At 53.8% G+C, this 14,553-nt stretch overlaps 7 protein-coding genes across 7 annotated transcripts; 3 read left to right on the top strand and 4 right to left on the bottom strand.

Moving 5' to 3' along the window:
• Positions 1-655: 655 nt before the first annotated feature.
• On the top strand, positions 656-1,311 carry CABS01_00369 (uncharacterized protein; the record flags this gene model as incomplete). Its single annotated transcript, XM_060533750.1, has 4 exons — positions 656-802; positions 862-953; positions 1,061-1,137; positions 1,202-1,311. The coding sequence occupies 4 exons, from the start codon at positions 656-658 to the stop codon at positions 1,309-1,311; spliced, it is 426 nt and encodes a 141-aa protein (XP_060406264.1).
• A 211-nt stretch (positions 1,312-1,522) lies between these two features.
• Positions 1,523-2,417, bottom strand: CABS01_00370 (complex 1 protein; the record flags this gene model as incomplete). The annotated part of the gene is made up of 5 exons (XM_060533751.1): positions 1,523-1,534; positions 1,666-1,776; positions 1,953-2,099; positions 2,261-2,322; positions 2,375-2,417. The coding sequence occupies 5 exons, from the start codon at positions 2,415-2,417 to the stop codon at positions 1,523-1,525; spliced, it is 375 nt and encodes a 124-aa protein (XP_060406265.1).
• Positions 2,418-2,829: 412 nt separating this feature from the next.
• Positions 2,830-3,329, top strand: CABS01_00371 (uncharacterized protein; the record flags this gene model as incomplete). Its single annotated transcript, XM_060533752.1, has 2 exons — positions 2,830-3,129; positions 3,186-3,329. 2 exons carry the CDS (start codon positions 2,830-2,832, stop codon positions 3,327-3,329), a joined length of 444 nt encoding a protein of 147 aa, XP_060406266.1.
• Positions 3,330-3,593: 264 nt separating this feature from the next.
• Positions 3,594-4,448, bottom strand: CABS01_00372 (zinc finger protein; the record flags this gene model as incomplete). Its single annotated transcript, XM_060533753.1, has 2 exons — positions 3,594-4,034; positions 4,095-4,448. The coding sequence occupies 2 exons, from the start codon at positions 4,446-4,448 to the stop codon at positions 3,594-3,596; spliced, it is 795 nt and encodes a 264-aa protein (XP_060406267.1).
• A 1,284-nt stretch (positions 4,449-5,732) lies between these two features.
• CABS01_00373 (telomerase activating protein Est1) lies at positions 5,733-8,793 on the top strand (the record flags this gene model as incomplete). The annotated part of the gene is made up of 4 exons (XM_060533754.1): positions 5,733-5,770; positions 5,918-6,028; positions 6,088-6,959; positions 7,010-8,793. 4 exons carry the CDS (start codon positions 5,733-5,735, stop codon positions 8,791-8,793), a joined length of 2,805 nt encoding a protein of 934 aa, XP_060406268.1.
• A 559-nt stretch (positions 8,794-9,352) lies between these two features.
• Positions 9,353-10,616, bottom strand: CABS01_00374 (pfkB family carbohydrate kinase; the record flags this gene model as incomplete). Its single annotated transcript, XM_060533755.1, has 3 exons — positions 9,353-9,386; positions 9,475-10,429; positions 10,568-10,616. 3 exons carry the CDS (start codon positions 10,614-10,616, stop codon positions 9,353-9,355), a joined length of 1,038 nt encoding a protein of 345 aa, XP_060406269.1.
• A 1,015-nt stretch (positions 10,617-11,631) lies between these two features.
• Positions 11,632-12,717, bottom strand: CABS01_00375 (60S ribosomal protein L2; the record flags this gene model as incomplete). Its single annotated transcript, XM_060533756.1, has 4 exons — positions 11,632-11,858; positions 11,944-12,412; positions 12,478-12,537; positions 12,706-12,717. 4 exons carry the CDS (start codon positions 12,715-12,717, stop codon positions 11,632-11,634), a joined length of 768 nt encoding a protein of 255 aa, XP_060406270.1.
• Between the last annotated feature and the right edge of the window lie 1,836 nt (positions 12,718-14,553).

Below are 14,553 nucleotides of genomic sequence, written 5' to 3' on the forward strand. Positions count from 1 at the left end.
TAAGCAGGTAATGCCTTGCATACTATGACGAGGTTATCAAAACTCATGTATGGTAGATGCAGGATCGTAGCAATATTGGTCTCTTCTCACATAACTGAAGATGAACATGATGGGTAGGAGAACGGGCGTCTCGTGGAATCTCACCCCCCCCTTTTCAGGTATCTGCCGAGCGATAAACTTTTCTGCCCTCTTCCCCTATAGTCTATAGATGGCCCTTGTGCAGAGGAGGTAAACCTGGGGATCTTGGAGAGGGCGCGAGGCGCGAGGCGAGGTGGTATTCCCATCGAAATTTCTTTGTTCGTTGTGACGCCTCTTGACCGTGGCATTTTGCGATGCGATGCGATGCGATGTAAGCTTGCATGTGGCAGGGACGCCGGATTGGTGAGTCCCATCTCTTACAGCTGTTGCCAGAGATATGTGGTGGTCGCCAGCTGCCAGCTTATCAAATTGATCCGCGGGTCCGTTATCAAAAAATTTCGAGAGACCGACCTGCGGGCGCGCAGTGCAAGTCCGAATCTGTTGAAAGTTGAATTACACCCCCCGCGACGAAAAGAACCACCCAGCCAATTTTCACTTTGAGTGTCACTGACTCTCTAACTCTCATAACACTTCTTAGAGTTAGCCTCATTGAAGAGGAACCAAAAAGAGCGCAAAAATGCCCGGCAGAACCGACTCGGAAGACGTCCCCATGGACGAGGCGCCCGCCTCTCACCAGCCCGAGGAGGAAGAGGAGGAGGAGGAGGGACAGGAGTCGACTGAGCAGGAGGAGGAAGAGGAGGAGGAGCCCCAGCGCGTCAAGATTGTGAGTCTGCCTGCTTCGGTGATTTGCAGGCGAGAGGCTGACTGTGAGATTGTCCGTAGCTGCCCGGCTCAACAGACACAGCCGCCTCATTCGAGTTTATCGATGAGGGGCACACGCTCGGCAATGCGCTGAGATATGTCATCATGAAGAAGTAAGTTTATTTTTTTTATCTTCTCTCAAACAGCGTCAAGTTCCTGCCATGAGAGACCTCCCTGGCTTGCCTGCGTTATACTGAAACTCACCCCTCCTTCACTACAGTCCCGACGTTGAGTTCTGCGCCTACGCCATCCCTCACCCTTCGGAACCCAAGATGAACATTAGGATCCAGACCTATGGTGAGCCTTTTTTTTTTTTCTTCGATCCCTTCTTCACTCCTGATTTACTGACTGTGTAACTCAGACGGCACCGCCGTCGCGGCTCTGCAAAAGGGTCTCAAGGACCTTCAGGCCCTTAGCGACACCGTCGCCGAGGAGTTTATCCGCGCCAAGGAGGAGTTTGGTCGTTCATAGCGAACGCATCTTGTAGAAAAGATGGAAAATGGCGTTATTTTTTGTTTTTGTTTTTTTAACATGGGAATGGAGACACCAAAAATAGAACCAACGGCGTAGACAAAACAGATGAAATAGGTCCAACTCAATTGGTTGGGTTCTTGTGACTTTTGCGGAAATGTTTTTTGAAATTGTATATTTATGTACACGAGCTCTAATACTTCCAGCGCTCTTAGTTGCGGCCCTGTGTAAAGTACGGTTAGCGATCCATCTCGAAACAGCATCAAGTGTCTGCGGATGCCCTTCACCCCCTTGTTTCGCCTCTTGGTGTTTTCTCCTCGCTCTAGCTTGCTCGCAACCCTGTGGAAGACTCACCTCCAAGAATCCAGTCATGAAGCTGTTGGGCAACCGCTTGTCTCCTCTAAAGTTCTCCTCCTTGAAGTAGGACATGATGTGCGTCGTCTGCTTCCAGAAGTTCATCGTCTCCTGCGTGATTAGAACCACATGTCAGCTCTCGGCCTTATATCTTCCCAATCGTAACGGTCATGGGTCCAATTGGTCTCCCGCATGACACCAAAATCCTCCTCTCTCCATCCCTCTCTCTCCCTCGGTGTGCTTCGATGCGCGCGTGCGTCGGGGGAACGTCGCTCGGGATGGCATACCTGGTATTCGGCGTGACTCTTGAACAGGAGAACATCCACCACGGGGAGCTTGCTGGCGAACCTGTGGCGCTCAAACTCCTCACGTATCCGGGTACGGAGGACGGACACGGGCAGGGGGACGTTGTACATCGTCTGAATCTCAGGCGCCTGTTTCCCAATGGTTCCTCAATTAGCATTGATTCATGCCTCCAGCTTCCCTTCAAGTCGGCCTTCTCGCTCGAATCGTCTTCGCATCGTTGCGCGCCTTTCTCGAATCGAAAGCCTACGCCGAAGCTTTCATAACAGGGACGCATGGGGGGTCAACATACAGCTCGGATCCATTCTCTGTAGGAAGCGAGAACCCGTCTCTTTGCGTCGTTCCAGTTGGCCGCTGCTCGACGGATCAGTGGGATTTTCGGGGTCAATTGGTCTCTATAACTCACACTGCCGGGTCGTCTTTGCGAATTGGGTCGGTGTGATGGCCATAGTGGGCGCGTGGGGATGCTGGTGAAGAGGGCGGTTTTGCTTGCTGCGCTACGTGATTCCCGAACGGCCTGCTCGTCGACGCTGTCTGGCTGGGTAGAACGGGAATCTTGGGAAGCTCCAAGGTTCCGGACGGCCCAATCACGTGTGGCTCCTTAGTCAGCTCGGATCCAGCGCTCTGCGCGCAGGTGCGAAGGCGTTAGTGGCATGCCTGATAAGATATCGGAGCTTTTTGCCCCACTACCTAAGGTATTAGCCTGGGCTTTTGAACTTCAACTCCTTCGTCATCTAGCTAGTCTACAACCGCGACGCGAAGCCAAGTGAGCCTTGACGAGACTGCGAGAGCCCTTCGGATCGCAACTCAAGTGGCCATTTCAAACACCCACAACATACTCACGCAAAGCAAGAGCCCAACATGCCTCCCATGCGATCTTCGAAGCGCAAGCCGCCTCCAGAAGGCTTCAACGACATCGAGGACCAGCTCCTCATCTTCCAAAACAAGATGAAGGACGCGCAGAACAAGCCGCCGCCGACGGGACCGAAGCACCAAGCGCAGTGGGAGATTTTTCAGATCGCGCACGCGAGGAGCCGCTACATTTACGACCTGTACTACGAAAAGGAGGCCATCAGCAAGCAGCTGTACGAGTGGCTGCTCAAGAACGGCTACGCGGACGCAATGCTGATTGCCAAGTGGAAGAAGCAGGGCTACGAAAAGGTGAGTTGGCATGCTTATCAAGAACGACGAGTCATCTTGCTGACATGTGTCTATAGCTTTGCTGCTTGCGATGTGTCCAAACCAAGGAGACGAACTTCAACTCGACCTGCATATGTAGAGTTCCGAAGGCCCAGCTCAAAGGGGACCAAGAGGTCCAGTGCGTCGCTTGCGGATGCCATGGCTGCGCATCCAGTGACTAGAAGAGCAGAATCTCTAGTCGTGTACGTGTTTTCCAGGAAGATTACCTTCACGAGCCCGTCTGTCAGCGCGGCTTCCGGTCGACAATGGGCACCCCGTGGAGGGCAGGCGTTTGGCGCTTCACATGGCAGGATTGGTTCCGGCCCTGGTTACGATCACTCGGGTCGTTGTTTACGGGAAAGAGGTAGTGATCCTTTCAATTGACCGTTTTGGTATCATCATGGCCTGAACGCTAATCGAAGTAGTGGTATCATTCGTGACGTCTCTCATCGTTTTGCAAAGCCTGCTCGTCCTCCGCCCCTGCCAAATCGCACGCTGTTGGGCACAAACTTCAGCGCCGACATTGCGCCAGCGAGATCCTCCATTTCCGTGTCTGGACGTTCCGTTATCGCTGGCTGCGCAGGCACCGAACTGGCCTCTGGTTTGGTTGCAGAATCTCCTGTCTTTTGTGACTCTTCTCCGCCTTGTGAAGTGGTCGTGTCCAGTATACTTGATCTGCGCTTCGATTCCTTGGTCGTACTGAAAGCATTTGATGATTTCCGCCGGTGATGACCTGCTTCTACGAGCAGTGTCCGTCGCCCGTCGACACCCTCCCTAGTCACGGCAAAAAAGTAGTTCTTGGGAAACCCGTGTTTGTCGATGAGGTGCATCCGGCGTTTCTGCGGCGTCAAGCATTTTCTCTCACAACCCTCTACGAAGCAGGAATACTGTAGCCGATGTCAGCAAGAGAGGAGCCGATGATGAGAGGAAGTGGGAAATCATATTACGGTGTGCTCTCCTCTTTCCCGCTTCACAGCGGCGAAGGAATCATGACATTCCTCATGGTGCACGTTAAGCAGATGGCTTGACGGTAGGTTCCTCCCGCATTCCAGACACCTATTGGTGTGCGTCGCTATGTAGTGCGCCTCATAGTCGTCGTATGTCTTGAACGTCAGGGCCTCCTTGTGAGGCGGAAGGGAGCATTTCATGGCAAAATCCTCAGATGCTCCCTCGACGGAAAGCTCTAGTCCAGTGATCTTGGTAGCACGGTCATCTGGAGTTGACGTCTCCGGGCGGCTACGCTCGTCTGCGGAAATGCCAGAGGACGGGTGTTCCTCTTCGGCCTCTCGTGAGCGTTTCATCTTGAGTGAAGGCCAAGTGACGGGAAGGGTTGATTACTTGCAGATCAGGCACCCGAATTTCCCCCGCGTCGCACTGCTCTGCTGAGTTATGTCCTGAAATTAATTTTTGGTAGGATCCGTGGAGGGGCTCGGACGACTGAGCCAGCCTGCAGTGTATGGTATCCGCAGGGTGTACTCCGTAAGGATAGCAAGAATACAAATATGTTGCGCCGAGGCTTGAGCCAGTCAGGTCTGCAATGTCGGCGACAATACGTCCGACAGTGGTGAATGGAATCGAATGTTTTGGGCGGAAAGCAGATCAAAGGCCGGAGCCGTGGTGGGGCACTGACTGTCAAAGACCACTGCAAGGCTCAGTGCTCAAGGCTCATTTCGCAGGTTCAGGGACGGATGGACAAGTCATCATTGAAATCATTGTAAATGGGGAGGACCTGACTGCAAACAAGGGCCTAGGCTCCTAACAAAGCAACAACATAGCAAGGCTCATGAATGATGTACCTAGCATGGGTCATGCTGCAGCTGCAAGTATCCCCCGTTAAGGGAGAGAGTGTGACAATGAGGGACTCAGTGAGGGACTGCGGAACCGAACAGGGACCAATCTCAAAAAAGTGCAGTGCACGGTCCATATGTGCCCGCCTGTTGAGGGGCTCCATCTAAAATATTAACTGATTCCCCAAGGCTCAGTCATGGAAGGTGGATGGATGGATGATGTGGATAGATGGTAAAGAATGAGAGGTGCACACTTTATTGTCCCATGAGCTAAGTTCTGCTCGCGTCCCTCATGGAGACCCGACATCACCATCCTCTTCCTCCTTCTTCTCTGTCTGCCTCTGTCTGCCACCCTCGTCCTTCCATACCGTCTGAGTGTTGCCTTTCTTGAATGTCTGCTTTGGGTGGCGCATCGCTCGTCGCTCTTTCCCTCCGACCCTCTGCCCAATGTTGTTCTTCCCGACTCTCTCATCACCCCGATTACGTGCCACCACAAGCCTTGGACCCGACGACGCCGCTGCCGCTGTCCCGATCCCACCACCATTGTCGCCCTCACCCTTTGGATTCCGACGACCTCACCTCCCAAGTTATGGATCGCGCGCACCTTCAGGGACTGGTCTTGAGAGCGTGTGAGCACAGCACGTAGCTTGGGCTCTTTTTTTTGTCCCATTCCTGAGTTTTTGGAGTCCCGCACCTTCCACAACAACAAAACACCCCATCGCGAAAATAATCGCAACACCACCAACACCAAATTCCTCCAATCGCCAACGTTAGGGCCCAGCTCCGCCATTCTCCAAAATGGCGGAACATGTTGAGGCTGCAAAGCAGGCATGGCAGTAAGTTACCATTTCCCCCTCATGCCCATCTCGAAATTTGGATTGCGCCAAGCATTGCCTGTGGCATATCTTATCCAGTTGGGTGGGCATTTCGGGGTCCATGCGACTCCGGGCACCTACCTTCCGATGCTGACTTTTTGACCACAGCCAAGCCCAGAAGCTTCGGAAGCACCTCCAGAGGGAGGTAGACAAGCTCAAAAGCGACACCGACGGCAACGAGCTGAAGCATTTCGAGGTTCTGGAAAGCGTCATTTCCTCGTACGTAGCGAATCCAGCCCAATGTACTGGGTCGCAATATCCTTGCTGACTGTCATCAGCCTCCGATTAGCCTGCCTCCACGTCATATTCCATGACTTCGAATATTCCTCGACCGAAAAGGTTGAAGCCAACCTCTGGCAGGCCCACAGCCTTGTCAATGCCGAATATCGAAAGGTTTTGGGCAAGCTGAGATCGTCGCAGCTCGCCGTCCAGAAGCGCAAGTTGGATAGGATGTACAGCAGCTTTCTCAAGACGGCGCAAAAGTTCTACGTCGCGTTTGTCCAGCGCATGTCAGCCGTCTACCCGATTCCCGAGCTCCAGCGCATTGCCGAGGGCATCAAAGCCGAAAAGCTGGCAGAGGCGAACCCCATGGCCAACACCACACCTGCCGTTCGCCAGATCATCCTCAAATACGTGCATCTGGTGCTCATTCACCTCGGCGACCTTTCTCGATACCGGATGCAGGCGCGACACAAGGTCCCGAGCTACGAAGCTGCCTTGACGTACTATTCTCTCGCCCACGACATCCTTCCCAATTCTGGCTTCGCCCACCACCAGATGGGTATCATCTACTTGGATGAGAGAAAGCACCTTGATATCATATATCACTTCTACCGCGCCATGGCAATTCAAGACCCTCATCCAATGGCGGCACAGAACCTTGAATCGGAACTGAAGAGTCTTTCAGCGCCAACTACGCCGGCTCGTCGCACAGGTCCTCCTGATCCTCAAGAGGCCTTTGTCACCTGGTTCGTAAAGCTGCATTCTCATTTCAGCAAAGGAGAGCCGTTCCCTCAGCACGAGGGGCTTGAGAAGGAAGTCATCAACCATCTTGAGATGGCCATCAAGGCCCCAAACACCCAGGCAATCCTTTTGAAGATGGTCTTGCTCAACATGTCTGCATTCTTCGTCTACAACAATAAGGCCAAAGGTATGTGATCATCATGATGAACATGAGACTCATTTTCTAATTCACAGCAGGTGACTGGGCCACTGCCGCGTTCCGAACCTCTCAGTTCCTTCTCCGCTTGAACGCTCGTTTCTTCATGACGTTTTGCAAGTTCCTTAAGAGGGAAATGGAAAGACTCATTGAGCAACAAGCAAACGGCGAACCAGAGAGCACTGAAGACCAAGCGTCTACAATGACCGAGAACACTCTCCCGTTCGTGCGCCTGTATGCAGCCTGGCTCGTGGCGTGCCGTGTTGAGATTGTGAACGCTCAAGAGGCCCCTGAGCTGTCCATCAAGGACATGTACAGAGGATTCGCCAAGGCACTCACCTCTCTGTGCGAGATGTATGGCAACGAAGATCTCAAACTCACTCCGTACCTGCTTCCTGAGGACCAGGAAGCTATAGGAATGCTTCCTCTCTGCGACACGAAGTTGCCGGACAGTTGCCGTCTCAACTACGATGAGGATACTGGAAATCTGAAGTCTCAAATCCAGCACTATGGTGGGCAGCGTTTCGGCCCTCTCCAAGAGATCTTCTCCAGGGTCCTGCAAACGATAAAGTGTGGTTTCTTCCTCGCCAACGACGACACCAACTTTCCTTTCTCCTACACTTCGTCGCCAAGGGGGCTTACTTTCAAGTACGAGGACGGCTACACGCCAAAGTCTTCAGCTGTCGCGACAACCTCCTCCCAGCCTCCAGTTGAGCAAAGCTCTGCTGCAGACTTTCCTCCGGCGCAACGAAAGGATTCACGGCAGCCGGCTCCTGTCAGAAACGCGACCCCGACTGCTGCATTGCCTGTACCGCCCCAAGTGGCTGCTCCGCCGCAGGTGCGGTCGCACCCCACTCCCAGCCGCAGCAAAGCGCAGGGCCAGTCAGACTACGACTTCAGTTCTGACGCTGATATGCTTCACATGGTTAATGACTTCCTGATGCCTCCTCAGGCCCACGTCTCTCCTGCAGAGAGCCACGAGGACACCTCGTACGGAATGAACTCAGCCATGGCCAACGAGGTATTTGGTGTGCCCCCGACCAACAGCCCGCCCGCCCTCGGATCCGCAACAGCAAAGACATTCCCGAGCCTTCCCTGGAACATGATTTACACCCCGACACCACAGGGTAAGAAGCAAGAGCTGACACCACCAGACCGTGCCATCAGGGATGCTGCTAGAAGATCATTCGATGGCAGTGCTGGCTTCCAGAGGACTGCTCAACCCTCGGGTACCCCACGGCTGGACGATCCATTCGGAGAAGCACGAGAGAACCCGTACATGGCTCGGCAGCAACAGCGTCCGTATGCCAGTACACCCGACATAAGTGCTCACCAGGACCGCCTTCTGCAGGCCTTTGGCAGACAACCTACAGACTCGAGACCCTTGAGTCGTGACTTGTCAGGTGCGGCAGCATATAACTTGTGGTCCAGTCCGTATGCGGAAGCCAACAACCCCCATACTTTGCAGCCCAGGGCGGCCGCCCACGCCCGTTCGTTCAGCGGATCTCGTCCTCAGTTTCCTCAGAGTCCCAACATGCCTATGAGCGGAGAGAACTTCTCGCCGGCTTCGGGTACTCAGTTCTCCAACGTCAGCAGTATATACCAGAGCACGCCGTGCAACGGTATCGCGTACACCGCGACCACCGCTTTTGGACGAGGTCCCATTGCCGATATGCATGATGACCCTACGCACTACAAGAACATGGTCAGACAGAACGGAGGTGCCGCTACTGACGGATACACGGCTGGATACAACGACATGATTCTTCAGTCGGCCATGGCTGATGAAGTGAAGCGTGCCCCGGGCCAGAACATGCGTCGTTAAGTTTTGGGGACCGCATATCCAGGACTCGTTTTCGGATCAGACATTATTATCCCAATGCCTGCCCGGCCCACCCGGCGGCTTGATTGGAAGTTGAACACATCTTTATTTGCTACTGCGATGTAAGTCCATCAGCACCTTCCAAGATCTTACACCGCTGACACAAAGTTTCAGCGACATGAATCGATCGCACGATTGAATTATACTGGCTCATACTACTGTTTTGGACGGATTTCACTGGACACGATACGACGGATACGACGGGGAAGTGGACTCTGGTCTAGGATTTGTCATCTGGGCTGGTCTTTTTTTGTCCAGCCGAAATCGTCTCCTCGCATTGTTTTCTACCAAATATCTCATGACCCATGGGCTCAAGGTCGTAAAAGGTGTCGAGCCCAGATTGCAAGTTGATGCAAAGTGCGATTGCCACTCATTTGAAAGCTCTCTCAGGAGCCAACGCCGTTGTTGAAACCGTTTTCCCTTTGACCCCCTCAACGCCAGACTATTCTGAACAAAAAGAAACTGAAATGCTTAATGCATTAGGTTGGGAAGGCTAAATGCCTTACGCGGAATAAGCCTGCTTGGGGAAGGGGTAGCTAGTTCACAGTTAGCGAATGAAGCAAGAAAATTTGACAAGTTTGCCATGAGGTGTCATATGTGACATGATGGGGGGGATCAACTTACGAAGGTCCAAGCTCCTGGATGCTGAGCTTAGCCAGCCACTGGCCCATGTCGATGGACTGGTCGAGGGACTTGCCATCGACAATGCCGGCCATCAGACCGCCAGCAAAGGCATCACCAGCTCCGTTGGTGTCGTTGATCTGCTCCTTGGAGATGGGCTTGACGGGGTACTCCTTGACGCTGTCCTCACCCTGGACGGCAACGAGAGTGGGCTCGGTGCCCTGGGTGATGATGGCGACACGCTTGCGCTGCTTGTTCTCCTTGGGGAGGTTGGCGAGGGCCTTGGCGATCTCCTTGAGGTCGGTGGTGCCGAGGCTGTGGGCTTCGGCGTAGGCGGCTGCCTCGGTCTCGTTGCCGATAACGTAGTCCCAGTACGGGGCGCTGGCATCGAGGGGGTCCTTGAAGAACTGGCAGATGAAGGGGGCGGACAAGCTGACGGCGAAGACCTTGTTGTTCTTGGCGGCCTCCTCGGCGAGCTTCTGGATGGCGGCGGGGCAGACGGTGAAGTGGTAGCCTCCAATGTAGTAGGCCTGGGCGTTCTCGACGAGCTTCCAGACGTCGGGACGGGTCAAGTGCTCAAGGTCGTAGTGGTTGGCGGCGCCGAGCTCGGTGCACATGGAGCGGTTGTGGCCGGTGATGACAACACCGCAGCGGCCGGTGGCAATCTTGGGGTCGACACGGTACTCAACGCGGAGACCGGCGGTCTTGACGGCATCCTGGAGGATGGAGGCGTACTTGTCGTCACCGACACCACCGAGGTAGACGACGGAGTTGGGGGGGAGGATGTACTGGGCACCGCGAGCGGTGTTCTGGGCGGCGCCGCCGGCAATCAGCTTGGCGTCGTAGTTGTTGAGGAGGTCCTCGTAGATGCCGAGGTGCTTCTCCTCAGCGAGGATGGCATCGTTCTCCTTGAGGCCGTACTTTTCGAGGAGAGCCTTGTCACCAACTGCTTGGATGTCTGGGTTGCGGTGTTAGTTGTCAATATTTTTGTCCCAGCTCGGTGTTAAGGGAGGGGTTAAAGCGAAGATGGCGGGGTTGCGCAACATGTGTTCCCCTGTGCTCTAAGCTATTTAAATGATGAGAAAAAAACACATACCAAGCAGAGGGTTCTCAATGCAGAGAAGACGGAAATCCTGGGATGCCATTTTGTTCAATTGAGGTGTTCTGGGATGTATGGATGAGGTGTGGAAGTGATGGAGGTTGTGGGAGCTTTCAAAGATTTTGATTTTGGTGTTCCGTCGGCCAGTTTTGGATGAGGGGATGCCGATGGTGGGGTTGCTGGACCTGTCGGAGGAGGTGGGGTGGTCAGAGAAGAAACGTGCTTGCACAGCAGGGCGAGAACTCTGACCGGGAGCCTGTCGACTTGGAGGGGTGTGGGCAGGAGCTGAAGCTGAGGGTGCTGTCGCTGCGGATGGTGATGAGAGGACAGGGGCAGCAGGGATGGTGGGGCGAGGGCGAGTAGCAAAGGTTCTCTTTACTGTTGCATTGAGAGAATTGGTGGACGTGCAGCGTTGGGTGAGACACCTCGAGGCGGTGACTCTCTGGCAAGCGAACATTATTGCGCGCGAGTGACTGATGTGGAGTACACTTATAAGAAGCGTGAAGCAAGGGGAATCGGGGATCGATATCAAATCACCGAGTGTAGGTTTCCCGTGATTTTGGCGGTTCTGTCGAGGAATTATGAAGAGTCAGGTTTCGTAGAACCGAGTCAGAGCGGGAAAGCGCCGTTTTTGTTTTTGGGGCCATCATATCATCAGGCCACTCGCCGAATGAAGAAATGTCACGAGACAGGAGCAGCTCCTCAATATAAATTCCGAATCGATCAATTGAAAGAGGAAACCGCAACTACATATGGTAGCTGGGCTTAGGAGGAAAGATCCAAAGGCCACTTTCCTCCTCACTCCATTTGCTGTCCCAAACCCCGTTTTTTGTTCGTCATCCACACAAACTCCCGGCGTCTCACTCATCACAGTTGGGTTTGGCGTTCTCCTCTCCCTCTTGTAGCGGGGGGAATCATGGCGTGATCATTCAATGCGCAAAATGCCTTTTAGTACTTGCCGAAGAGCTACCAGATGAACTGCCCTTGCGAGTACCCTCAAAAGATGCCAGCCGCGTAACACCATCCCAATGGAACCCTGAAATCCAGCCAAACTATGACCTTTATTCCTTGACCTTCTGGGTACCACGGAGCAGACCCGTCCGTCTCGCAGCAATAAGACCGGCCTTTTGTCCCTGGACGGCGTAGCGGGAGATGGTCGAGGCCTTACCGATATGCTGGTGGTTACCACCACCGTGGGGATGGTCGACGGGGTTCATGGCAACACCACGAGTTCTGGGCCAGTTGGCACCACGCTTGACAGCGAATTTGTGCTTGGCGCGGGAAGCCTCTGTAGAAATTCGTTAGTCAACTGTTGTCCCTTGCCTCATCTTACCCTCTATCTCATCCTTCCAGAACCAGGGGCCAAAACGTACTCAGGAGGGGCTTGTCGGTACGGCCACCACCGGCAACAATGCCGATCATGCCACGGGCCTCGGAGTGGACGACCTTCTTGGCGCCGGAGGGAAGCTTGATGCGGGTCTTGCCCTCATCGGGGTTGTGGCCGACAATGGTGATGTAGTTGCCGGAAGTGCGGCCGAGAGTGCCACGGTCACCGATCTTGGTCTCGACGTTGGAGACGACGGTACCCTCAGGCATGGAGCCGAGGGGAAGGACGTTGCCGACGGTAAGAGCGGCCTTCTTGCCGGCGTAGATGAACTGGCCGGTGTACATGCCCTCGTTGGCGATGAAGGTCTCGGTGTGCTGCTTGAACTTGTAGGGGTCGCGGAAGACGACCTGGGCGAGAGGAGCGCCACGGCCGGGGTCGTGGATGATGTCCTTCACGATACCACGAAGGTATCCGTGTCTCTCGGCATAGTCGAGGTTGCGGAACTTCGCGGGGGCCTGCACAGAAAATCGTTAGGAAAAACTGTCGTCGTATCGCGAATTTCGAGGATGTCGAATCTCACCTTGTTCAGGCGGGTGTTGGCCGTGAAGATAGAGCCACGACCTCTTCTCTGGTTACGGATCTGAAGAAGAGTATGTCAGCGCCTTTTGTCCTGTCCCTTGTCCATCTCGAAAAAAAGTTCGCGGGTTTCGAATTGTTGGAATGTCGAATGCGACGAGCAGCAAGTCGATAATGCGCCAATATCGTTCCGCAAATAAAGAATCGAGTGTTGGATAGAATAATGACTTACAACGCGACCCATCTTGGCAGTCCTCTGGCGTTCGGAGGGCTAGGTGTTGTCGTCGTGGTGAGGTTGAATCGTCAAATTCCGTCAACAAGCAGGATGGCTCAAATTTCGGAAACTGCAGTGGTGCGTGGGACTTCCTCTCCAGCCCTCCTCGCTTGAGCACGTGTTACGTCACGTGAAAGAAAATACGTGGGAGATTGTCCAAAATTTTGACAGAGCACGGACGGGAAGATGAAGTGGTCTCCACAGAATCGGACCCATAAGCTAACTGCTGCTTGGCCACTCATCCTCGACCCTGGGACGTTTGCACCGCGTTACGATCTCCGCACTTTACCCTCACCTTCGGAACGTCTCATTATGGCCTACTGAAGCCAAGTTCACGATATCCTCAACGCCGTCATGCCGTGCAGTGTCTCTCACTCATTATGAGTCATCCTGACGATGCACGAAAGATTTGAAACAATTGGATTATGTGAGCACTTACTTCTGCTCGATGAGGTTTCCTCATTCCCTTCGCTGTCTCCTGCTTTTCTCTCGTGGCTGCATTTTCTGATGCTCTGTCAGGTCTGCGGTGTTCGACCGGTGTTGGTGCGTTTTGTGGGCAGGTCATGTTTTGGATCTCTGGGAGGAATCCGGTGAGGTTACAAGGACCCCGGAGTCTTTGGTGCCTTGGTGTGGTCCAGCGATCAACGTCATCGGAACCTTTGCCGGAGTCGGCGAAGGTCGTTCCTCGCGAAGTGCATCGTTGCGTTCGAAGCATTTACTCTTGAGGGTTCTTCGCGTAAAGTTTTGGCCGAGTATGGTCCAATATGCGGGAGCACGCATCACTGCAAAGTGGCCCGTCGCCTCAAGTGAGGTGTTGATGTTGATGACTACAGGCCGCAGGCTCGCCGAAATCGACGAATAGGCATTGCCTTATCTCGAGCCATTGTCGAAAAGGAACACCCTGTTGTTGGATTGCAGGCTGCTTATAACCACCGCACATAGCCCTGTTCATTCAGTCACAAGGGGCAAGAATATTTCAAATATGGAATCAAGGCTGTGGATAGCCTCACTCCGAGCGTCAAGCATGCCTGCAGACGCAAAGTTGCGAAGGCGGGCGATCAGCATGGAATGATTTAGTCCCGGCTGATTTGGCCGAGCTGCGTTGTCATGTGACGAGCGGGAGGGGATGTTGCGGTGGATGAGAACGAGGTGGAATGCAATGCAAGTGCTAGGCAATCCACAGGACTACGACCAAAAGACAGACCTCTATATCGCCACATTGCTCAATGGCTTCAAAAACGCATCAGGTGCCGCCTGATTATGATAGGCTCTCGGCAAGCTGTAAGGTTGGCTGCCGCAGTGACCAACAAGCTGATGCGGGTAGGTGGAATGAAAGGAAAATGGGTCTCAGCGACAAAGCCCCAATGCTACCAACTCAGTGGTTGGGAATAGCATCATCAACAGAATGCGTCAGCTTTGAGGTTGGACATTCGCGAGAAGCTTCCCGGCCGGAGGATGTCTTAGTTTGCGCGGTCACTTCTGTCCTAGTCTGCACCATGGGACCCACCTGTCACCAAATGAGCATCATAAATCCGCGATGATTCGATTATGAGGACGCCTTAGGAGAACGATGTAATATTTTAAGGCTTCTACTATGGTGCTCAGCAGGAGACGCCGGGTTGCAGTTTGGTGTTGAGAGAAGGTTTAGTAAGGCAAGGTAGGCCAGGATATCCCACGGTAGCTCCTCGGGTGGGGTATGAGCGACGTGGATTCTCCAACGTCTTCGAGGACAAGAGGACTCATGAAGCACAATCCACAAGATGTTGCAACGCCAGGCACATATTCAAGCAGCAAGCGGCAGGGAGC

This window comes from Colletotrichum abscissum (assembly GCF_030869225.1).
Source record: "Colletotrichum abscissum strain IMI 504890 chromosome Unknown Scaffold_1.1, whole genome shotgun sequence".
NCBI lineage: Eukaryota > Fungi > Ascomycota > Sordariomycetes > Glomerellales > Glomerellaceae > Colletotrichum > Colletotrichum abscissum.